Consider the following 25,457-nt stretch of genomic DNA (forward strand, 5'->3'; position numbering starts at 1 on the left):
TCCTTAGATTTGGGAACGGTCCTATCAGATTGGAAGTTGGCAATTTTTACACTGCTTTTCAAAAAAGGATGGAGAGAGAAAACAAGGAACTACAGGCCAGTTAGCCTAACATGAGTCGCTGGGAAAATGTTGGAATCTATTATTAAGGAAGTCTTAACAATGTTTTTACTGAAGGAAAATCCTGTTTGACACATCTATTAGAGATATTTGAGGATGTAACTAGTAGGGTAGCTAAAGGGGAACCAGTAGATGCAGTATACCTGGATTTTCAAAAGGCATTCAATAAGGTGCCAAACAAAAGGTGAACGGGCAAGATAAGGGCTCATGGAATTGGGGGTAATATATTAGCATGGATAGAGGATTGGTTAATGGACAGCAAGCAAAGAATGGGCATAAACAGGGCATTTTCAAGTTGACAGGCAATGAATAGTGGAGTGCTTCAACCATCAGTGCTGGGTCCTCAGTTATTTACAATCTATATTAATGAATTAGATGAAGAGACAGAGACTAATGTATCTAAGTTTGCTGATGGTACAAAGGTAGGTGGAAAGGTAAGCTGTGGTGAGCACGTAGAGAGGCTGCGAAGAGATATAGACAGGTTAAGTGAGTGGACAACTAGACGCCAGATGGAGTATAATGTATGGAAGTGTGAAGTTATTCACTTTGGTTGCAAGAATAGAAAAGCGATTTTTTTGTAAAAAGGTGTGAAACTTGTAAGTGTTGATATTCAAAGAGACTTGGGTGTGCTTGTTTAATGAACGCAGAATGTTAACATGCAGGTACAGCAAGCAATTTGGAAAGCAAATGGCATGTTGGCCTTTATTGCAATGGAATAGGAGTACAGGAATAAAGAAGTCTTGCTGCAATTGTACAGCGTTTTGGTGAGACCACATCTGGAGTACCGTGTGCAATTTTGGTCTCCACATTTAAGAAAGAATATACTTGCATTGGGGACTGTACAGCAAAGGCTCATTAAATCAGTCCCTGGGATGAAGGGATTGATCTATGATGAGAGGCTGAGTAAATGGGCCTATATTCTCTGGAGTTAAGAATGGGAGGCAATCTCATTGAAACATACAAAATTCTGAAGGGGCTGGATAGGGTAGACGCTGAGGGATTGTTTCCGCTGGTTGGGGAATCTAAAACACGGGGGCACAGTCTCAGGATAAGGGGCCGATCATTTAGGATTGAGATGAGGAGAAATTACTTCACTCAAAGGGTTGTGAATCTTTGGAATTCTGTATCCCAGAGGTTGTGGATGGTCCATCATTTAATAAATTTAAGGCTGAGATAGACAGTTTTTTGGCCTTTCAGAGAATCAAGGGATATAGCGAGCAAGCAGGAAAGTGCAGTTTAAGATCAGCCATGATCGTATTGAATGGTGCAGCAGGCTCAATAGGCTATATGGTCTACTCCTGCTCCTCTTTATTGTGTTCTTGTTTATTTGTTGGTACGCACAAGGAGAAGAAAACATAATAAAAAAGGTTCTTAGGTTCAATATAAAGATCATATGACTTGCATAACATTTTTAATTGACAGATATTCAGCAAGCAGTTTCATTCATGAAATTCATTTTTGTTAAAATTGTTCAGCTTTAGAAAAAGTGTCTCCCACTCCCCCAGAATTCAGGATATCCATAGCAGATTACTGCATTAAATCGTGCCCCAAATATTTAGCAAGCATTAAAGTATACATCAAACCTAAGTTTTCTTTTACCAGGTCCTACAGTATTTATTATATAAAATATTTATAATTACAGAAATAATGAAATTGTGACCAATTTTAACAAACAGATGTACAACTTGCAAATAATATCAAAGTCTATATTGGCACTGAACTCTGCATCTGAATCATGTCAGGACTGCCGGGAGAACAGCAGGAGCAATTCGGGTGGTGGGAACATGAAATTAGGAGTGGAAGCCTAACACCAATTCCTCGCTTTTCTATTATTAATAAGCTGACATGACTGCGCCTATTTCATGTGTTAGCCTCAAAAAGCCCCAGACTAATGTAAAAACATTTAAACCACCACCACTCAATTACCCAAGATTTGTTTTGAGTTTGCTATTTTTCGCCTTTTGCATGTCCATTTTGAGTGGGCAGAAGGGAATTTTCACAGGCACTGGAGCTCCTGTATAGCCTTTAGAAGGATTATTTTGTATATTACCCTTTTAGTGCAGTGTTCTTGGTGAGACATTATTTTTCACAATTCTGAAATCAGTATAAAGGTATTAATTTTCAGGAAAACTTAATGCCCATTTTTGCTCCCTCCTTCAAAGTAAGTTTGTTTCCAAACCACGTCAATTTCATAGAAGAGGTGATATAAAATGCCAGGGAGATTAACACACTCCAGACCACCTGGCATTCCTTGTTGCATCAACTTGTCACTTATTCAGGACAACTGCCTCAGTGTCATCCCTAATTGCCCTTGAACTGCGTGGCTTGCTTTAGAGGGCATTTAAAAGTCAACCACATGGCTGTGGGTCTGTGGTCACATGTAGATGCTAGACCAGGTAAGAATGGCAGATTTCTTCCCTAAAGGGCATTAGTGAACCAGATGGGTTTTTACAACAATTGACAATGGTTTCATGGTCACCATTAGCTTAGCTTTGTAATTCCAAGTTTATTAACGGAATTCAAATTTCACCATCTACAGTGGTGGGATTTGAATCCATGTCCTTTAAGCACAAGCCTAGGCCTCTAGTCCAGTGACATTACCCCAAATCCACCACCTCCCCCCAAATTTTGGGCAGCATTCCCTGAATTCCTTGGGACTCCCTGCCCAGCACTTCCTTTACTGGTACAAAACATTTAAATGATGTGACCCAGTACCATCAAAAGGGAATTTTCATCACAAGTAATTTAGACTCTGCGATAGTCCTTTACATGCTTGAATCTTACCTATGTTATCTGTAAATTCCACGATAAAAATTGAAGTTTCATTGGTGTACAAAACCTGGAAAGAATTGGTGCCACTGCAGCATTCAATGTACATGCTGAGGTGTTCAAGATCAAATGTCTCAGTTTGCAGTTTAATACAAATTCTGGATGAGTCGATAAGATCACTTTGCTCATTACTTTCATCCTGTACAATGCTGGGTGAAACTACTAGCAGTTTAAAAAGAAAAAAAGAGTAACAGTTAAAACAAGACATTAAAAAACGGTATGATAGTCCAAATATACACTCCTGATACGCAGTCTGGGAGGAAGCAGGATCTAGGAATTTTCCTGTTCCGCATCATTTGTACAAGCCAGGTGCATTACCAACAGAGACCTATTTCCTGGCTGAACCTTGTGCCTAAGAATCGGGCAAGAAAAAAGATCACAGCTAAAGGTATTAGTTGTCTTCAGGGAGATGCTGAAAGGGGCATTAACTACATCTTTCTGTGGGTTGGAGGTGGGGGGGGGGGGGGTGGTGTTTAAAAAAAGAAATTGCCTGATATCATGCCCATTTTACAGGCATAAAACAAGCACCAAAGCATCCAATATGCCATATTAGTAAAGGCAGTAAAAGAGCCATCCTGGGCTCATGGCTGAAAAAGGCAAGGCCTTTGCACATGCAAATAAGGGGCTTAACATCTGTTTGAAGCTTGCTTTACAAATTTAGTCTGCCCTGAATGTAGCCAGTATTGGGCCAGCTGTATTCAGGAAAAAAAGTGATTTGCATTCGGCTTAACCAGTGACCTTTAAAATGGACTGTTGGGAGGCCACCACCAAAAAAGTAAGTTTGTTACAAAATAGTTAAGTGAATGTGAATTGCCTTCACCCCTCAAGACTGCCCCTTCCCTCCCTTCCTGACCTCCTCCCTCCCTCCAGATTGCTTCCCTTCCTATCCCAATCTCCACCCCCACCCCCACCCCCCCCACCCCCGCCCCCCCCAAGCCATTGTTTTCTTCTCGCTACTTCTCCATTCATTTCCAGGAACATTCCCTCCTTTAAGAGCACGCGAAATGGAACCTTATTAAATGCCGACCAAAAATCAAATAATATTACATATACCAGACATCAGTCAAATTTAGTTTCCTACACAAATCAGTTACAGAAGATTCATGAGGCAGAATCTCTTAAATGACTTCCTGATACTATCTTTGCTGGAACTTATAGAGTCAGAGAGATACAGCACCGAAACAGGCCCTTCGGCCCACCAAGTCCATGCCAACCATCAACCCACCCATTTAAACTAATCCTATATATTAATCCCATTTTTCACTCTCACCTTCCCTCAATTCTACTACTACCTACCTACACTAGGGGCAATTTTTTACAATGGCCAATTTACCTATCAACCCACAATATTTGGCACATGGGAGGAAACCCATGCAGTCACAGGGAGAACTTACAAACTGCACACAGGCAGTACCCAGAACCGAACCCAGGTCGCTGGAGCTGTGAGGCTGCAGTGCTAGCTACTGTGCCGCCCTTGGGTCAAGTGATATTTGGAGCTAAAATGAGTCAGACACTAGCCTGCTTTAAACCCCCACCAACCTTTTACTATGTGATACATGTATAAGATAACAAATTAATAATTATCTTCTGCCTCTTTGATTTCCAAAAACGTCAATGCTACAAGTGATGTGGATTGACTGTTCTTGTGCAATGAACACTGATGAATGTTCTGTCTTACCTTCAGATGCACAGGTAGAATCTTTTTTGACCTGCAAATTAAAAATAGCCACTATAAAACTAGCATCTAGTACACTTAAAAAACTGTTGCCCATAGAATAACAGGTCAAGTATAGTATATTCTGTAAAAGCATTATTGGCCAAGAATTTCCATGAAGGTGTGATTCCAACAGTGATGCTAGGATCTGTAATCTTCTGCTGAACTCTAACTGATCGAGCTACACAGTTAGGAAGGATCTAAGGATCTTGAGGAGCAAGCTTTCGGTGGCTAGGTAGCACACCTGCAGTGCCACCCCCCCCCCCCCACTCCATCTGAAACAACCGGAAGTTTGAGCATTAGCTTGCTAGCCAGCAGTTGAGGGGTGGGGGAGTGGTGGGGAGAGAAGCGGGTTGCTGCATTGTTGCATCCTCCTGAAAGCTGTTAATCCTTATCCTGGGGAAAAATATCTTCAAAGTGAGATACAGTGATGTTGCATGGCATCAGCCATGGTTGAAGTAGTCCTCTCAGCTCTGATTCAGAAGGTTGTAGGTTCAGCTTCAAGTTCCATTGCAGGACATGAGCACAAAATCCAGGCTAACACTCCAGTGCAGTACTGAGGGAGTGCTGTACTGTCAGAGGTGCTGCCTTTCGGATGAGAGTTAAACCGAGGCCCTGCCTGCTCTCTCAGGTGGACATAAAAGATCCCTTGTCACTATTACGAAGAACAGCAGAGGAGTTATCCCCAGTGCCCTGGCAAATATTTATCCCTCAATCAACACCACTAAAACAGATTATCTGGTCTTTATCACATTGCTGTTTGTGGGAGTTTGCTGTGCTCAAATTGGCTGCCACATTTTCTACACTGCAACAGTGATTACACTTCGAAAGTACTTCATCGGCTGTAAAGTACTTTGGGACAACTTGCATTCACGAAAGGTGCTAGATTAATGCAATCACCGCATCTTTGAAAAATGATTATGTCCACAAGTGGCCTGTAGATGGCATTAGACGCAGGTTTCCTGAGTCTGCGCATTGTTTGGCAACAACAACAATGTGCATTTATATAGCACCTTTAAAGTAACAAAACATCCCAAGGCACTTGGCTGGGGCATTATGAAACAAAACATGACACTGAGCCATATAAGGAGATATTATTGGAAGATAACCGAAAGCTTGGTCAAAGAGGTAGGTTTTAAGAAGTGTCTTAAAGGAAGAAAGCGAGGTGGAGAGGCAGAGAGGTGTATGGAGGATATTCCAGAGCTTAGGGCTTAAGCAACTGAAGGCACAGCCAGCAATAGTGGTGCAATGAAAATCGGAAAGCTCAAGAGGCCAGAAAGAGTGCAGATATGTCAGAGGGTTGTGGGGTTGGTGGAGATTACAGAGATAGGGAGGGGCAGGCTAGAGGAGGGAGCTGAAAACAAGGATGAGAATTTTAAAATCAAGGCGTTGCTTAACCAGGATCCAGTGTAGGCCAGCGAGCACAGGGGTGATGGGTGAACAGGTTTTGGTGCAATTCAGGCAAGAAAGCAAAAACCTCACTTCTTGGTGATAACAGCAACAGAAGAGCTTAGGACAGGAATCTGCTGGAATGACTCAGCAATTTTGGAGCTACAACGTATACGTGTAAAACTTAAGTAAAAACTGACTAATAATAAGAAAAGGCCATGATATTGATTCCATTGCATTCAGAAAACCTGCTGACAAAATTTTTTCTTAAATTGAGAAATTATAATGCAGGATTGAATCCCACAGAAGTGGACATTACCAAGAGTGAAAAGAGTGTACAGAGGATCAAGTAAGTCAGAAAATAGTAATTGGTTGTTGGCAAGGATGGATTTCAACATCTTAACTAGGAGGAAGGAGGTAAACCAGTCCACGGTTTCCGAGAAAAAAAATTTAGAATAGATGTCCAATGTTTGATCCTAACACCGTTGGGACAAAGAATATCTTGTAAGAAGGTGTATTTGGTGCTAAAAATGGAACAAATAAGGAAGGTTCAAGATGTGCAGATTTTCATAGTTACAATAAAATAGAGAAGGTCAAGAAAGGGGACAGTGCAGAAAAAGAAACTGGAGGCTAGAGGTGAAGGATGGAATCACCAACCTAATGACAAACTTTTACTTATATCCAGTTAAAGAATGCAACAGGGCTGCTGGATGACCTTCCCTAGCAATGGATATGCTTGAGCTTTACAGAGAATTGAGTGAGAGTTGTTGAGGGAAAAAATGTTGGGCATGAAAAGGAAAGTCAGCTCCTTGGAGGTAATTTTATCAATGGAAGAGATATGATAATTCCACCTGAGATCAGAGGAGATAGTGCAGCTTAGAATGTCAACAACTAAAGAATGACTAAGGATGCAGCTATCAAAGATAAGAGCAGGTCGATGGCTTTTCCTGAATTGGGGCTAATTTTGTATGCAGAGTGGGCATGTCACTAGAAGGGGGGAGAAAGTGAAGTGAAGAAAAGGAAGCGTATTATGAGGCAGAAGAGCCTCAAAGATTTCAGGCTGAATTTTCCCACTTTAAGTTTTTTTTCTGGATAGCGGGACCATTTTTGAGTCATGAACCTAATCGCTGCAGCAACAGGACCGCTGGTATAATCTTCTGGGAGCCATCCAATTAAGAGGACGCCTCCCAGATCGCTGTCCAATTAGGGATGGTGGGTGGGTTGAGGAGATGGGGGGTGGTGCGATTCAGCACATGCAGTTGCAAGGGCAGCTACAGCCTTCGCTGCGTCTGCAATGAGAATGCTGCTGAGGTGAAGGGGACGCGAGAGGGCAGGACAGAATTGAGGCATGAAATGGCTGGAGGAAACAGCAGCCACTTCATCACCACCAGCACTATCTCTGACATTAGTCTCCAGGAGAAAATCATGCAATTGCAAGCCTCTACCTGTGGATGAGTTCAGGGTTGCCGATTTGCACCTTTAAAATGCAATTTGCATATTATATACATGGCGCTCCGATCTCCTGCTGTGCACTCGCCTCTTGTGAGTTGACAAGCTGCAGAAACTACAGGTGTCTGGTGCGCCACCGGTAAAATTCCATTGCCCTTGGAAAATTTCTGCTAATTGCTTCATGAAGAACTTCAATTGGCTTCCCGCTTCTACCCGGCGGGTTGCTGTCAGTGCAGAGAAGCTGCCTCAGGGAAAAGCAGGAATATGTCAGCATTCCTGTCTGACGTTATTTTTTATCACTTGGCTGGATTGTAAAGAGAGAAATTGGGTAGCTACCTGGGCACCACCTCCTTGTCATTACTTACATGCAGCAGGATGATCTGGACTCGAGTGGGATATTTCCCCGAATCAGGGTCAGGAGAGAAATTCAGTGCACTAGTGTTAAGGGCAGGGATTTAGCAGTAGGCTTCCCCTCATATTTTCCGCCATCATAACATCTAACTTGGACCAGTATCCCAAGGGGAAATCCAAACTCTTGACTTTAGTCTACATTGATCCAGCGAATACAAGTATTATAGTAATCTATATGATTAACTGCTTATAGAGTCATAAGGGCACAGGAGGAGGTCATTTGGCCCATGAAGTCCATGCAGGGTCTCTGTAGAGTAATCCAGTTATTTTAGTAGTTCTGGGATATCGAACATTAGTGTGGAGATTCACTATGGTAACTCATAAATTTCTGATATTGCCCTGACGAATATATTAAAGTACATCAGAAAACCTCCAACTTCCAGGGATAAGTGATCCTGTCTGCTCTCATTCATCTATTAACAGATATATTTAGTTGAACCCTAAAATCAACTTGTTTCCCTGAACTGAATTAGACAAATTGAAGCTCGGCATTAAAGGAGGGACGACAATAAATTTTGTACAAGACCTCAAAACTCATTACTAAAATCTATTAGTATGGCAAATACATAAATTCAGTAATTAACAGACAACGAAATGTTGCATAATGACTATCTATTGAATGGAGTTTAACTTACTGGTGAGGAAAATTTCTGGTCATCATCTTCAGTATTCGTCCGTTTACCACTATACTGCGTTACTGAGAGGTGAATACTTTGCCCATCAAGGGTAAAGGTATGTGGCCTTTCCAGGACAGACTTCTGTACTAAAATTGTAAAACAAATTCAAATATTTATGAATATCTGGGAAAAATGCAATATGAATTAAAAACATAACACTTATTCTTAAAATAAAAGTAAAATACTGCGGATGCTGGAAATCTCAAATATAAATAGAAATTGCTGGAAATGCTCAATAGGTCCGACAGCATTTATGGAGTGAGAAACAGCATTTGACGTCGATGATGTTTCATTAGACCTGGTAGAGATTTAAAAGTTGCTTAAAAATTGAGGGAAGGTCATCAAACTTCACCAGTTGCCATGATGGGATCTGAACCTGTGTCCACAGGGCATTAGCCTGGGACTCTGGATTACTAGTTCAGTGACATTATCATGACATCGCTGTCTCCCCCTCCAGAGGTCCTTGAAGGTCCAGAAGACCTCTTGGGACACTGTCGCCAGGTTCGATGGGCCGCATTCCTGCTTCTGACTTCCTCAGCCCATTCCACCCACTCCTGCTTGGTTTGAAAGGCTGTCATTTTCTGCCCATCCTTGGCAAACATCACCTCACTTCAGTCCCTCAGATCCTACAGCAAGACCTCAGGCAAGAATCAGAGACCTGGGAGTTGATTGGGGGGTAAGTGGGGGGGCACACCTTCCCAGGTCTCCTTTCCATTGTTATGGTTGCTGAAGCCTCAGCAGTCAATGTACCGTTCAGTCAATCTGACTCCTGCCGAGATCTCTAACGAGAATTCCTTTGTTTGACAGATTCAATGCATCATCCCGCCAGCCCTCTCTGATTGGTGAGGAAACCCAGAAGCAGGATGCTAACACCTTGGCACGGGTTCCTGATCCACTGCTGGCCTCCTCACTATATGCAGGTCTGTTATATAAAATTCCACCCATTACCAGAGTTTCCTGGTGCCTACTACCAGCTGACATAGAATTACATGGATGTAACACCACAGAAACAGGTCATTTGACTCATCTGATTGATGCCTGTGTTCATACTCCATACAAGCTTCCTTGCACTCATATGAACATAAGAAATAGGAGCTGGATTAGGCCATTTGGCCCTTTAAGTCTGCTCAAGGTAGCAAATGCAACCCCACTATTTAAGACAGGAGGAATAGAGAAAACAGGGAATTACAGACCTGTTAGCCTTACATTAGTCATTGGGAAAATGCTAGAATCTATTCTAAAGGATGTGATAAATGGACACCTGGATAATAATGATCTGATTGGGCATAGTCAACATGGATTTATGAATGGGAAATGTTACTAACAGAACTGATAAAGGAGAGTTGGTGGACATGGTATACTTGGATTTTCAGAAGGCTTTTGATAAAGTCCTCCACAGGAGGTTGGTTAGCAAATTAAAGCACATGGGATAGGAGGTAATATACTGGCATGGATTAAGGATTGGTTAACAGGCAGCAAGCAGAGAATCGGAATAAATGGGTCATTCTAGCGTTGGCAGGCTGTGACTACTGGAATTCTGCATGGATCAGTACTTGGGCCCCAGCTGTTCACAATATATATCAATGATTTGGATGCGGGGACCAAATGTAGTATTTTAAAGTTTGCGGATGACACAAAACTAGGTGAGCATGTGTGTTGTGAGGAAGATGCAAAGCGGCTTGAAGGGGATTTGGACAGACTCTGAGTGGGCAAGAACATGGCAGATGGAATATAATGTGGAAAAATGTGAGGTTATCTACTTTGATAGGAGGAATAGATGTGCAGAGTATTGGAGATTAGAAACTGTAGATGTACAAAGGGACCTGAATGTCGTTGTCAATAAGTCACTGAAAGCAAACATGCAGGTGCAGCAAGCAATTAAGAAGGCTAATGATATATTAGCCTTTATCACAAGAGGATTTGAGGATAGGATTAGTGATGTCTTGCTTCAATTGTATAGAGCATTGGTTAGACCGCACCTGGAGTACTGTGTGCAGTTTTTGTTCCCTTACTGTAGGGAGGAAATTATTGCCATTGAAGGAGAGCAACGAAGGTTCACCACACTTGTTCCCAGGATGGCAGGACTGTTCTATGAAGAGAGATTGGGGAAACTGGACCTGCATTCTCTAGAGTTCAGAAGAATGAGAGGTGATTTCATTGAAACCTACAAAATACTTAAAGGGATAGGCAGGGTAAATGCAGCTAAGATGTTTCCCCTAGTTGGGGAGTCTAGAATCAGGGGACACAATTTCAAAATAAGGGGGAAGCCACTTAGGACCGAGATGAGGAGAAATTTCTTTACTCAGAGGGTTGTGAACCTTTGGAATTCTCTACCCAAGAGAGCTGTGGAAGCTCAGTCATTAAGTATGTTTAAAGCAGATATTGATAGATTTCTAAATACCAATGATGTAAGGGGATATGAGGATAGTGTGGGGAAAAGGCATTGAAGTGGATGATTAGCCATGATTGTATTGAATAGCAGGGCAGGCTCAATGGGCTGAATGGCCTACTCCTGCTCCTATGTTCCACCAATCAATAAGATCATGGCTAATCTGCTAGCTCAACTCCACCTCCCCTCACTATTCCCATATCCCTTAATTCCCTTAGTACCCAAAAATCTATTGATCCCTGTTTTGAATGTCCTCAAGAGTCGAGCATCCACGGCTCTTTAGGGTAGGGAATTCCAAAGATACAAAACTCTTTGAATGAAAAAATTTCTCATCTCAGTCCTAAATGGATAACCCCTTTTTCTGAAACTGTGACACCTAGTTCTGGACTTCTCAGCCAGGGAAAACATCCACCAAGCATCTAGCATGCAAAACACAAGAAATAGGAGCAGAAGTAGACCATACAGCACATCAAGCCTGCTCCACCATTCAATATGATCATGGCTAACCTTAGGGGTCAACTCCACTTTCCCACTCGCTCACTACATCCCTTGATTCCCCGAGAGATCAAAAAATGGTCTATCTCAGCCGTAAATATATTTAACGATGGAGCATCCACAACCCTCTGGGGTACAGAATTCCAGAGATTCACAACGCTTTGAGTGAAGTCATTTCTCCTCATCTCAGTCCTAAGTGAGCGGCCCCTTATCCTGAGACTGTACCCCCGACCAGCAGAAACAATCTCTCAGTATTTACCCTATCCAGCCCCTTCAGAGTCTTGTATGTTTCAATGAGATCGCCTCATTTTTCTTAACTCCAGAGAATATGGACCCAATTTACTCAGTCTATCATAGGTCAATTTCCTCATCCCAGGGACCGATTTATGAACCTTCGTGGTACTGTTTCCAATGCAAGTATATACTTTAAATGTGGAGACCAAAATGCACGCAGTACTCCAGATGTGATCTCATGAAAACCCTGGACAATTGCAGCAAGACTTCTTTATTCCTGTATTCCAGTCCCCTTGCAATAAAGACCAATATGCCATTTGCCTTCCTAATTGCTTGCTGCACCTGCATGCTAACATTCTGCATTCCTTGAACAAGCACACCCAAATCACTTTGAACATCAACACTTACAAGTTTTGCACCTTTCATAAGAAAATTTTCCTTTTCTATTCTTACGACCAAAGTGAATAATTTCATACTTCCATACATTATACTCTGCCATCTAGTTTGCCCACTCACTTAACCTGTCTATATCTCTTTGCAGCCTCACTGTGTCCTCCCCACAGATAACCTTTCCACCTACCTTTGTATCATCAGCAAACGTAGATATATTACTCTCTGTCTCTTCATCCAAGTCACTAATATAGATTGGAAATAGCTGAGACCCCAGCACTGATCCTTGCGGCACTCCACTATTCACTGCCTGCCAACTTGAAAATGCCATGTTTATACCCACTCTTTGCTTCCTGGCCGTTAACCAAACCTCTAACCATGCGAATATATTACCCCCAACTCCATGATCCCTTATCTTTCCTAGTAACCTTTTAGAGTCAAAGAGTCGTACAGCATAGAAACAGGCCCTTCGCCCACCGCGTCCATGCCGACCACAAGGCCTATCTATACTAATCCCACCTGCCTGCATTAATTCCATATCCCTCTATGCCTTGCTCATTCAAGTACCTGTCCAGATGCCTCTTAAATGTTGCTACTCTTCCTGCCTCCACCACCTCCTCTGGCAGCTCATTCCAGATACCCACTGTTCTTTGTGTGAAAAACTTACCCCTTTGATCCCCTTTAAACCTCCTCCCTCTCACCTTCAATCTATGCCCTCTAGTTTTAGTCACCCCTACCATGGGAAACAGACTCTGGCTATCTATCCTATCAATGCCTCTCATAATTTTATATACCTCTATCATGTCCCCTCTCAGCCTCCTTCGCTCCAGGGAAAACAGACCCAGCCTATCCAATCTCTCTTTATAACTCAAGCCCTCCAAACCAGGCAACATCCTTGTGAATCTTTTCTGCACCCTCTCTAGCTTAATCACATATTTCCTGTAGTGCGGCAAATGCCTTTTGAAAATCCATGTATACTACATCTACTGGTTCCCCTTTATCTACCCTGCTAGTTACATCCTCAAAAAACTCTAATAAATTTGTCAAACAGGATTTCCCTTTAGTAAAACCAGCTTGACTTCTTCTAACCATACTGTGTTTTTCTAAGTGCATTGTTAAGACTTCCTTAATAACAGATTCCAGAATTTCCCAATGACTGATGTTAGGCTAACTGGCCTGTAGTTCCCTGTTTTCTCTCTCCCTCCTTTTTTGAAAACCAGTGTAACATTTGCTAACTTCCAATCTGATGGCACCGTTCCCGAATCTAAGGAATTTTGGAAAATTACAGCTAACGCATCCACAATCGCTGTCGCTCTCTCTTTTAGAACCTGGTGGTGTACGCCATCATGTTCCAGGGATTTGTCATTAATTTCCTCACTCATTTTTGCCCCTAGGTTACCATCTGTTTCTGGTATGAAACTTATGTCTCATGAAACTTCACTGTGGGCAGCACAGTGGCGCAGTGGTTAGCATCGCAGCCTCACAGCTCCAGCGACCCGGGTTCAATTCTGAGTGCTGCCTGTGTGGAGTTTGCAAGTTCTCCCTGTGTCTGCATGAGTTTTCTCCGAGTGCTCCAGTTTCCTCCCACAGCCAAAAGACTTGCAGATTGGCAGGTAAATTGGCCATTATAAATTGCACCTAGTATAGGTAGGTGGTAGGGAAATATAGGGACAGGTGGGGATGTGGTAGGAATATGGGATTAGTCTAGGATTAGTATAAATGGGTGGCTGATGGTTGTCACAGACTCGGTGGGCCGAAGGGCCTGTTTCAGTGCTGTATCTCTAAACTAAACTAAACTAAAATGGGTGGTTGATGGTCGGCACAGACTCGGTGGGCTGAAGGGCCTCTTTCAGCGCTGTATCTCTAAATAAATAAATAAATAACTGTGAATACAGACAAAAAATACTTCAATGCCTCTGCCATTCCACATTCTCTATGATAAATTTCTCCTGTCTCTGCTTCTAAGGGACCAATGTTTACTTTAGCTACTCCATTCTTTTTATATAACTATATAAAGCTCTTACAGTCTGTTTTTATATTACTCAGAATCACAGAATAATACAGTGCAGAAGAGGCCCATCGAGTCTGCACTGATGCATTAGAACACCTGACCTGTCTACCTAATCCCATTTGCCAGCACTTGGCCCATAGCCTTGAATGTCATAGAACATAGAACAGTACAGCACAGTACAGGCCCTTCAGCCCACGATGTTGTGCCGAACCTTTAACCTACTCTAAGATCAAACTAACTACCTACCCTTCATTCTACTATCATCCATGTAACTATCCAAGAGTTGCTTAAATGTCCCTAATGTATCTGCTTCTACTACCACCACTGGCAGTGCATTCCACGCACCCACCACTCTCTGTGTAAAGAACCTACCTCTGACATCTCCCCGAAACCTTCCTCCAATCACCTTAAAATTATGCCCCCTGGTGATAGCCCTTTCCACCCTGGGAAAAAGTCTCTGGCTATCCACTCTATCTATGCCTCTCATCATCTTGTACCCCTCTATCAAGTCACCTCTCATCCTTCTTCGCTCCAATGAGAAAAGCCCTAGCTCCCTCAATCTTTCTTCATAGGACATGCCCTCCAGTCCAGGCAGCATCCTGGTAAATCTCCTCTGCACCCTCTCTAAAGCTTCCACATCCTTCCTATAATGAGGCGACCAGAACTGAACACAATATTCCAAGCGTGGTCGAACCAGGGCCTTATAGAGCCGCAGCATAACCTCGCGGCTCTTAAACTCAATCCCCCTGTTAATGAAAGCCAACACACCATACGCCTTCTTAACAACCCTATCAACTTGGGTGGCAACTTTGAGCGATCTATGGACATGGACCCCAAGATCCCTCTGTTCCTCCACACTACCAAGAATCCTGTCTTTAAGCCTGTATTCCGCATTCAAATTCGACCTTCCAAAATTAATCACTTGACACTTTTCCAGGTTGAACTCCATCTGCCACTTCTCAGCCCAGCTCTGCATCCTGTCAATGTCCTGTTGCAACCTACAACAGCCTTCCACACTATCCACAACTCCAACAACCTTCGTGTCATCGGCAAACTTGCTAACCCAGCCTTCCACATCCTCATCCAAGTCATTTATAAAAATCACAAAGAGCAGAGGTCCCAGAACAGATCCTTGTGGAACACCATTGGTCACCGAGCTCCATGCTGAATACTTTCCATCTACTACCACCCTCTGACTTCTATGGGCCAGCCAATTTTGTATCCTGACAGCCAACTTTCCCTGAATCCCATGCCTCCTTACTTTCTGAATCAGCCTACCATGGGGAACCTTATCAAACGCCTTGCTAAAATCCATATACACCACATCCACTGCTCTTCCTTCATCAATGTGTTTTGTCACATCTTCAAAGAATTCAATAAGGCTTGTGAGGCATGACCTGCCCCTTACAAAGCCATGCTGACTGTCTCTAATCAAACCATGCTTTTCCAAATAATCATAAATCCTGTCTCAGAATCCTCTCCAATAATTTGCCCACTACCGATGTAAGACTGACTGGTCTATAATTCCCAGGGTTATCCCTATTCCCTTTCTTGAACAAGGGAACAACATTTGCCACCCTCCAATCATCCGGTACTACTCCAGTGGACAGTGAAGACGCAAAGATCATTGCCAAAGGCGCAGCAATCTCTTCCCTCGCTTCCCGTAATATCCTTGGGTATATCCCGTCTGGCCCCAGGGACTTATCTGTCCTCATATCATTCAAAATTTCCAGCACATCCTCCCTCTTAACCTCAACCTGTTCGAGCATATCAGCCTGTTCCACGCTGGCCTCACAAACGACCAGGTCCCTCTCACTAGTGAATACTGAAGAAAAGTATTCATTTAGGACCTCCTCTACCTCCTCTGACTCCAGGCACAAGTTCCCTCCACTATCCCTGATCGGCCCTACCCTCACTCTGGCCATCCTCTTGTTCCTCACATAAGTGTAGAACGCCTTGGGATTTTCCTTAATCCTACCTGCCAAGACTTTTTCATGTCCCCTTCTAGCTCTTCTAAGTCCATTCTTCAGTTCCTTCCTGGCTACCTTGTAACCCTCTAAAGCCCTATCTGATCCTTGCTTCCTCAACCTTAAGTAAGCTTCCTTCTTCCTCTTGACTAGCTGTTCCACATCTCTTGTCATCCAAGTGCTAATCCAGGTACTTTTTAAAGGATGTGAGGCAACCTGCATCTACCACCCTCCCAGGCAGGGCATTCCAGACCGTTACTACCCTCTGGGTAAAAATGTTCTTCCTCAAATCCCCCTTAAACCTCCCGCCCCTCACCTTAAACTTGTGACCCCTCATAACTGACCCTTCAACTAAGGGGAACAGCTGCTCCCTATCCACCCTGTCCATGCCCCTCATAATCTTGTACACCTCGATCAGGTCACCCCTCAGTCTTCTCTGCTCCAGTGAAAACAACCCAAGCATATCCAACCTCCCTTCATAGTTTAAATGTTCCTTCCCAGGCAACATCCTGGTGAATCGCCTCTGCACCCCCTCCAATGCAATCACATCCTTCCTATAATGCGGCGACCAGAATTGCACACAGTACTCCAGCTGTGGCCTTACCAAAGTTCTGTATAACTCCAACATGACCTCCCTGCTTTTTTAATCTATGCCTCGATTGATAAAGGCAAGTGTCCCATATGCCTTTTTCACCACCCTATTAACCTGCCCTTCTGCCTTCAGAGATCGATGGACAAACACGCCAAGGTCCCTTTGTTCCTCGGAACGTCCCAGTGTCAGGCCATTCATTGAATACTTCCGTGTCACATTACTCCTTCCAAAGTGTATCACCTCACACTTTTCAGCGTTAAATTCCATCTGCCACTTTTCTGCCCATTTGACCATCCCATCTATATCTTCCTGTAACCGAAGACACTCCACCTCACTGTTAACCACTCAGCCAATCTGGCTAGTTTATTCTCATTCTATTTTTTCCTTTTTTAAAATCAACTTTTTGGTGACCCTTTGCTGGTTTCTAAAACACTCCCAATCTTCAGACTTGCTACTCTTTTTTTGCAACATTATAAGCCTCTTTTAATTTAATTACTATCCTTAACCTCCTGAGGTGAGCCACGGATAAGTCTTTCTTGCCCAGTTTTTGTTTTTCAATTGAATATTTTTGTTGAACATTTTAAATTGTTTCTTTAAAGATTTCCCACTGTTCATCCACCATCATACCTTTTAGTCTATTTACCCAATTAACCTTAGCCAGTTCTCCCCTCATACCTACATAACTGGCTTTGCTAAAGTTTAAGATTCTTATTTGTGACGTGAGTATGTCACTTTCAAAGTTAACATGGAACTCAATGGTATTATGGTCACTATTTCCCAATGACTCTTTTACTATGACATTACTAATTAACCCTGCTTCATTACACAATACTAGATCGAAGATAGCTTTAGCCCTAGTCAGTTTCACAACATACTGCTCCAAGAAACTGTCCCGAAAACATTCTACAAACTCATCTTCTAGACCACTCTTGTCAACTTCATTGCCCCAATCTATATAAAGATTAAAGTCCCCCACAATTACTACATTGTCTTTGTTGCAAGCTCCAATAATTTCTTGCTTAATGCTCTGTCCAACGGTATAACTACTATTAGGAGGCCTGAAAACTATTCCCACCAGTGTTTTCTGATTCTTGCTACTACTAATTTCCACCCATACAACTTCATGATCTTCTGAGGCCAGATCCTTTTTCTTACTAATGTCTTATGTCATCCTTTATTATCAGGGTTCCACCTCCTCCTTTGCTATCGTTTTTTTGCTATTCTGTCATTTCGCAATATTTATTTTCCAACCTCGATCACTATATAACTATGTCTCTGTAATGGCAATTAGATCAAAATCATTCACCTCTATTTCTGCCACTAGTTCATCTATCTCATTGCAGATGCTTTGCACATTCAGATAAATAACGTTTAATTTCATTTTTTAAACTTCTATTTAAAGGCCTACTCGGGTCTGCAAATGAAACCTGACCCGAGCCCGACAGAACCACATCCGACCGGAGCCCAACCCGGCCCAAGTCCTTTCATTTTTTTCTCGCTCCTGACCCGACCACCGGAATATAATCAACTTTATTGAAGGCGTTGTGCTTTACCTTGGATGGAATCGTCACTGCAGACTAGTGCGGAGTGTTTCCCGCCTTGACGTCCTGGTCACTGTATCCGACCCAGCCCGACCCAATCCGAGCCTGAATGCCGGACACGGAAGAGTGACCCGACCCGAACCCGACACATGTTGTCGGGTCCCGGTCAGGTGGCTGTGCTCTACTTCTATTCCCTGCAATAACCTTGTTTGCTGATGTACACGTTTTATTAAACTCTCTGTCCCTTCCTACCCCATTCTGTTGACTTCGCCCACAACCCTATACAGTTCCAATGTATCGCCCTCTCTCTTTGGATTTCTATATCTCCCTTCACCCGATCCCACTCCGCCCTTTTAGTTTTCAGCCTCTAGCCTTATCTGTTGGCGCACTCTTTCTCTTAACTTTGTACGCTCTGTCCCTTCCTGCCACACTCATCCATACAAGCTGAAAGAACCTCAAACCTGTTGGATAATTGCAAGGGCTAAGGCTCCTCCACTTCTGCCTTCTCAATCCCCTTACCTGCCTCACTTGCAGGCACGTCTTCCTATCCCTGACCACTACCCTGTCAAAATGTATATGTTTCAATTAGATCACTTCTAAATTCCATCTCACTCCATAGAACAGTCCTCTAATCCCAGGCATCAGTCTAGTGAGCCTTTGTTGCACTCCCTCTAAGGGATGCATATCCTTCCTTAGTTAAGTATTAGCTGTGGTTCAGTTAGTAGCACTGTTCTCTGAGCCACAAGGTTCTAGGTTCAAGTCTCCCTACAGGGGGCACAAAAATCAAGGTTGACACTTCAGTTCAGTATTAAGGGAGTGCTGCACTGTCAGAGGTACCGGCTGGATTTTGTGTTGGAGACAGAACTCTGGGTCCCAGGCCGAAAAGGTGGGCGAAAGCCTTTTTGTGCCGCCCCCCACCCCCCCTCCCTCAAGTGATCCTCCGGTCTTTTTAAATCTAAGTTTCAAGCGCCAGGATACCCATCCCTTTAAAGATAAAAACCCCGCCTCCAAGAGCTGCTGGCCTATCAGAGGGAGCGGTAGCCACTGCTGATACTTGTCATGGAAGTGTAGGTTTTTTTTCTCCAATGTTTAAAAAGAGTGTACCTTTAAAAACTGGGGGGGGGGCGATGCACAGTGTGGCCACAGCAGAAGAGAGAGCGAGGTCACATGGTGTACTGTAACTTTTAACGGTGTGTACCAGTTTGAACTGGGAACAAACGAAGCATGCTGTACCTCAGCAGTGAAAATCTACATTGAGCTAATTGAGCTACATCTACACTGTGTTTGCCTAAGGAGGGAAAAAACGCCTGAAAAAGAACAATTTCCATTATTGGAGGTAGTAAATTCCAGTTTAATTTGAAACTTTAAGAAGTCTGCTACAGAAGTAACTCTCTCTATTGCCTATTTGTGTTTGCTGGAATTCTCAATAAAGTTTTTACCAAAAGACTGCCGATTTTAAAATCCAAGTAGACCTATTGCTGTGCTTCTCATTGAAAGAACTATGTGATGCCTGCTGCAGCTGAAATATGTTGAATGCCTATCTATTAAAAAACTATTTCGTCCAATTTGCCTGGAGACTTCGAGTGGCACCTGATTATTCTACTCTGGGACACCTCAACAACCAGGAACGTAATTTACCAGGACTTACAACCCAGCTACTTATTTTATTCCTAAGAAACAGTACTTTTTTAAAAACCGGTTAACCATTCAACTATTTTGAATGTATGTGTGTGTGCATGGGGAGGCTTAAGTTAAATTAGAAGTTATAAGGTCGTTAGACATAGGTTTATCTTAATGGTGTTTAAGTTTTAGTTTTTTAATAAATAGTTAATTTGTTGTTGTCTAAAGATAACTTGTTTGGTGTATTTTATTCTGGGGGTTAATAAAGTGTTTAATTTGGCTGTTTTCCAGTTTGGTGGGAAAACTTTCATAATATGCTACAACCAGTGGAGTGATGGGACTGAACTGCATTATGCAGACTCTGACCAGTTCCACAGAATTATTTTTGTGGATTCCAGAGGATCAAGAGAGCCCCTCCTGGATGGACAAAAATAATCCAGTCCAGAACCCCAGCCCTCCAAGCAACTTACTTTGCTGATGGCTGCCCCTGCCTGATTGTGAGAACTCAATCTGGCAAGTTGCACAGTTTGACACTGTTTAACACTTCAAAGCTAGCCTGCTGAATATAGATCAGGCTCAGAAGGGCCTCTTTACCTCCAGAACAGGCCATATACTCTGATGGCTGGTCATCCAAAAGTCAAAATCAACCCCACACTCTTTTGGAAATAATTCCATATTAGACACAAGGGGGTTAATTTTCATCTTTACTACTTGGGTGATAATCTGAAATCAACAAAAGCAAAATTAGGCTCCTATAACAAGCGGGTGATCAGCGCCACCAGATTACTGGCAGTGAAGATGAAAAACTGTCCAAAGATTTTCCAAGACCACGAGCAGGACTTCACGCATGGTCTTGATGCCCCCAATTTTCCATTCATCTATCAAGCTTACGAGAAGTGCTGCAATTGAAACTACAAGAACTCAACCTGAAGAGTTATAAAAATTGACCATTCTATTAAAAAAAAAGTGAACAATGGGTTCCAAAATAGCCACCGAAGGTTAAAAGACCTGGCTTTGTATATTCAAACTGTCTACTGTGTTAATTGTACCCATCCTAAACCCATCCTGAAGCATTCCTGAATTGAATGGGTTGTACTGAAACAAAGAAGGTATGAAGTGAAAACATCATAACCAGATTATTCTCATCCTGGGCCATTGTGTGATTACCATGGGGGTAGAGACCAAAGCGTCTCCTACCAAAAAATGATGTGACAAACTTTTTACCTTAAAAAAGCAGCCCTTGAAGAGAGAGAGACTTCCAGAAAGAAGCATCACCAAACAGCTTCCCCAGCTATGGTCTGGGAGAAAATCCAGTAAATGAAAATCCAGGCATCCTGCTGAAAATTCTAAATTTTTAAACTTATGCTGCAGTGAAATTGGAAGTGATCCTCTGTCTTCAAACTGAACTTTCAGCCAAGGGAGAAATCTGCAAACACTTCAGGCCTGCAACCAACAAGAACTTGACTTCTGAGAGAATTCAACAGGTTTACCGTGAACCCCAAAACGCTACTTCGCCTGAAAAACACTTATCCCTTTTCCTCTCCATCTGTCTCTTTGTGTGTACAAGAGTGAATGAGGCTGCGACAATTTCAGGATAAGGGTAGAAGATCAATAAATAATTGATCTTCTGTTTTAAATCTACAAGAAAACCTACTGCTGCCTGTTTATTTGACAAATGAAACACCAAGGGGTAAAGCCCAAATAACAAAAAAAAACATTTTCTGCGGTCAGGTGGGAGTTGAACGGGGGAACCACACACACCGTAACAGATTGCTGCATCTCAGAATTATTTTTCGTTCCTCATTTTCTTTGTGCTCTACAATTCCCTGTTTTCTATTAAATTTATGGCTGTTTGCTGACAACACAGCCACTAGGTGGCGCTGCACTGGCACATGCACAAATGCAGCCTGTTCAATGAAAACATCACAGTCAGCGATGTTAGGGAGCTGCCAGGACTAAAGATGGCGCTGCTCAAATATTAACATAAAGGCAACGAAAACACATGCAATGGCCGGAGAGAGCGGGGAGGGGGGGAGGAATAGCCGGAGAAAGCGGGGGGGTGTGGGGGGTGAATGGGCGGAGACGCGGGCGGGGGAGAATGGCCAGAGTGATCAGGCGGGGCGGGGGAGGAGGGGAATGGCCAGAGAGAGCAGGCGGGGCGGAATGGCCAGAGAGAGCGGGCTGGGCTGGGGGGGGAAATGGCCAGAGATAACAGGCAGAGCAGGGGGAAAATGGCCAGAGAGAGCAGGCGGGGCGGGGGAGGAGGGGAATGGCCAGAGAGAGCGGGCGGGGCGGGGGAGGGGGGGAATGGCCAGAGAGAGCGGACGGGGTGGGATGGGGGAAATGGCCAGAGAGAGCGGGCAGGGCTGGGGGGGGAAATGGCCAGAGATAACAGGCAGAGCAGGGGGAAAATGGCCAGAGAGAGCGGGCGGGATGGGGGGGCAAGCAAGAGAGCGGGCGGGGGGGCAGGAAGAGAGCGGGCGGGGGGGCAGCAAGAGAGCGGGCGGGGGGGCAGCAAGAGAGCGAGCGGGGGGGCAGCAAGAGAGCGAGCGGGGGGGCAGCAAGAGAGCGGGCGGGGGGGCAGCAAGAGAGCGGGCGGGGGGGCAGCAAGAGAGCGGGCAGGGGGGGCAGCAAGAGAGCGAGCAGGGGGGGCAGCAAGAGAGCGAGCAGGGGGGGCAGCAAGAGAGCGAGCAAGGGGGGCAGCAAGAGAGCGAGCAGGGGGGGCAGCAAGAGAGCGAGCAGGGGGGGCAGCAAGAGAGCGAGCAGGGGGGGCAGCAAGAGAGCGAGCAGGGGGGGCAGCAAGATAGCGTGCAGGGGGGGCAGCAAGATAGCGTGCAGGGGGGGCAGCAAGATAGCGTGCAGGGGGGGCAGCAAGATAGCGTGCAGGGGGGGCAGCAAGGGAGTGGGCGGGGGGGGGCAGCAAGGGAGTGGGCGGGGGGGGCAGCAAGGGAGTGGGCGGGGGGGGCACAGGAAGAGAGTGCACCCGCCGCCACCAAGCTCTTCAGCCGCCCCCCCCGCTTCCCCCCCTCCCCGAAACCTCACTCTCCCCCCACACCCCACACTCTCCCCGCTTCTCCGCTTGCCCACTCCCGCGTTATGCAATGACGTCATCTGGGCATGCGTGTACCAGTCCTGGCAATTTACGTGATGATGTCATCCACGTATGCGCCAACCAGTCTTGACAGTGCGGAACACAGCGCACGCGCAGCGCAGGTTGGCACAGTTGGATGACGTCCCCGCCAACTGCATTGTCAAGAATCACTTTGTAAATTTATTTTAATTCATGTAACTGATTGAGCTCTGATGTTCGAACCATAAAATTGTACGGCACAGGAGGAGGTCATTCAGCCAAATGTGTCTGCTCTGACTTTGTATTATCCAAAGTTCAGTCAACTTTTCTGATAATTTCATACTACTCTTCTGCCAATCTGTTTCTGGTAAATGGAACAAACGGCGAGGAAATGAAACTGAAACTCACATCCTTCATGTTTTGAAACTAGGTCTCTGTTAAGCAATTAGGTTTTCAAACCAGTATTCCCAGATAAAAAGGGCTAGCAGTCAAGTAATGCCAAATTTAACAACAGGACCTGTTTAACCATTTTTATCCGGTTTCGCAGCCAGCTATTGGGCGGAAGGTGGGGAGGTTAGCAGAGGAGTGTCAGTGGTGGAGGAGATCGGAGGCTTGTAAGGGGAGGGGAGACTGGACGAATCTCCCTTCCACCCCCCCACCCGACCCAATGCCCCCAATCTCTCCACACACCCACCCCGAGACCTAACCAATCTTCTCTCCGCCACCACCAAGTGCCCTTCAGATCTCTTCACCCCACAACCCAACAAAAAGCCTACGGTCCCTCCTCTCCGCGTCTGAGAATGGACGAGTTAGGGATTGTCTGGAGATACGAGAGGTCAGAGGATCTCAATTGCACAGAATGGGTGAAGTAGTAAACTGGGTTCAGCAGGTAAATGGAATGGCACTTGCCTCATTTTAACCGGCGGGGTTCTTTGTGAAATCCAGCCGGCTAGGCTTAAATTTGAAATGGTTAATTTTGAGGCATGCAGCCTCATCATACTGTTAAAGAAACCAGTGGGTTGTTTACCCGTTGCACTTCCGTCAAAACCACTTCTTGGTTTTTACATTTCACCTGACCAAAACCCACCAATTTTTGGTGCTTAAAATTCCCCCTAGATTTGTTTTCTTTGCATTTGGTGACTGCAATAATAGCAATGTTTTTCTTTGGGTAGTTGGCACTGCCTTTGGGGTTATGGCTAACAAGAAGGTGAAGGGGGTTTCCAACAGACAAACAATTGCTGTAGCGATTCAATGATTCTAAAATCATTGTATCAAAATAATTTTCTTTTTTGCACTCCAAGTATTGTGTTTATGCTTACATTGGTGTGAAAATTATATATGTGTTAAAAATTGAAATTAATTTAATTTCTTAATGGCTGTCATCTTTACTTTTTTACTTTCACTTTCATGTTTCTCTTTCCCATAACATGCAATCCCCTGCATGATTTTAATTCAACATATAAGGTCCACCTGTTTTTTTTTATATATTTACTATCAATTGCATCTGATTTCAACAGTTCAAAAGTAACAGAATGTAAAATAAAACATACCATCTTTGCTGTAGAAAGTCACCAGAGCATCCCCATTTTCAACAATTTTAACATCACATTCCCCACCGCCTGACTTCTTCTTGCTTTGAAAATATGCAGCTAACTTGTTTTTAATTCCTTTTCTTGTAATCTGTGATAAACCAGTAACTAAGACTGCGAAACCACCACCTTCGTTCGCCATGGCCGGCTGAAACGTTCCAGAGCGGAGGTCAATCTCCTTTTATGTAAAGGGAGGAGTCACCCAATTAAATGCGTCTTAGGTTAGCGTTAATATAAAACACAGCAAAATTTTTAGAAAGTAATGGAAATCAAAATCGTCTTTTTATGAAAAAAGTCTAAATAATATATTACAATGGTAAGATATATAAAGATATATCGTTTGTTTCTCTCAGTGATGATAGTTTTGTTTCAGTTTCACAATGTTGCTTTTCCAGTAACTTTAAATTGCAACTACATAAATGCAGTCTATATAAAAGAAAGAAAAATGTCTTGCAGTATATTTTAGTTGATCTTAAGTTGTCTGTGCAACAGCAGTGTGCTTAGAGCACTTACGAGGAAAAATTCGATACAGCTAGTAATGAGGTGCGATATGGGATTAAACTGTGCCCAATCGCAGCGATGCAAAATTTGTTCTGCCTGCTCATTTAAACGATAGAGGCATCAGCCCAGTGGTTAAACGTGCTGTGGATGCATTCTCCCAATTTCTCCGTCTTCGAGACATCTGTTCTGATGATGCAACCTTCCACAACAGAGTTTCTGATATGTCTTCCTTTTTCCTCAACCAAGGATTCCCCCCACTGTGGTTGACAGGGCCCTCAACTGTGTCCGACCCATTTCCCGCACTTCTGCCTTCACCCCTTCCCCTCCCTCCCAGAACCGTGACAGGGTTTCCCTTGTCCTCACTTTCCACCCCACCAGCCTACATATCCAAAGGATCATCCTCTGCCATTTCTGCCACCTCCAGCGTGATGCCACAACCATTCTTCCCCTCCCCTCCTGTCAGAATTCCAAA

The 25,457-nt window shown here is 43.9% G+C and overlaps 1 protein-coding gene across 2 annotated transcripts in view; it reads right to left on the reverse strand.

Moving 5' to 3' along the window:
• The window catches only part of LOC137349707 (protein mono-ADP-ribosyltransferase PARP14-like), a 97,455-nt gene extending 72,781 nt beyond the window's left edge, over positions 1-24,674 (reverse strand). The window contains exons 1-4 of one of the 2 annotated variants that reach the window (XM_068014996.1): positions 24,446-24,674; positions 8,545-8,672; positions 4,625-4,655; positions 2,902-3,105 (exon numbers count right to left, since the gene is read on the reverse strand). In XM_068014996.1, coding sequence (XP_067871097.1) covers positions 2,902-3,105; positions 4,625-4,655; positions 8,545-8,672; positions 24,446-24,626 — 544 coding nt within the window. In that variant the 5' untranslated portion in view covers positions 24,627-24,674. Of the gene's footprint in view, positions 1-2,901; positions 3,109-4,624; positions 4,656-8,544; positions 8,673-24,445 lie in introns of both variants that reach the window. The other variant, XM_068014995.1, reaches the window with a different exon arrangement.
• Between the last annotated feature and the right edge of the window lie 783 nt (positions 24,675-25,457).

This window comes from Heterodontus francisci, chromosome 2 (genome assembly GCF_036365525.1).
Source record: "Heterodontus francisci isolate sHetFra1 chromosome 2, sHetFra1.hap1, whole genome shotgun sequence".
Taxonomy (NCBI): Eukaryota; Metazoa; Chordata; class Chondrichthyes; order Heterodontiformes; family Heterodontidae; genus Heterodontus; species Heterodontus francisci.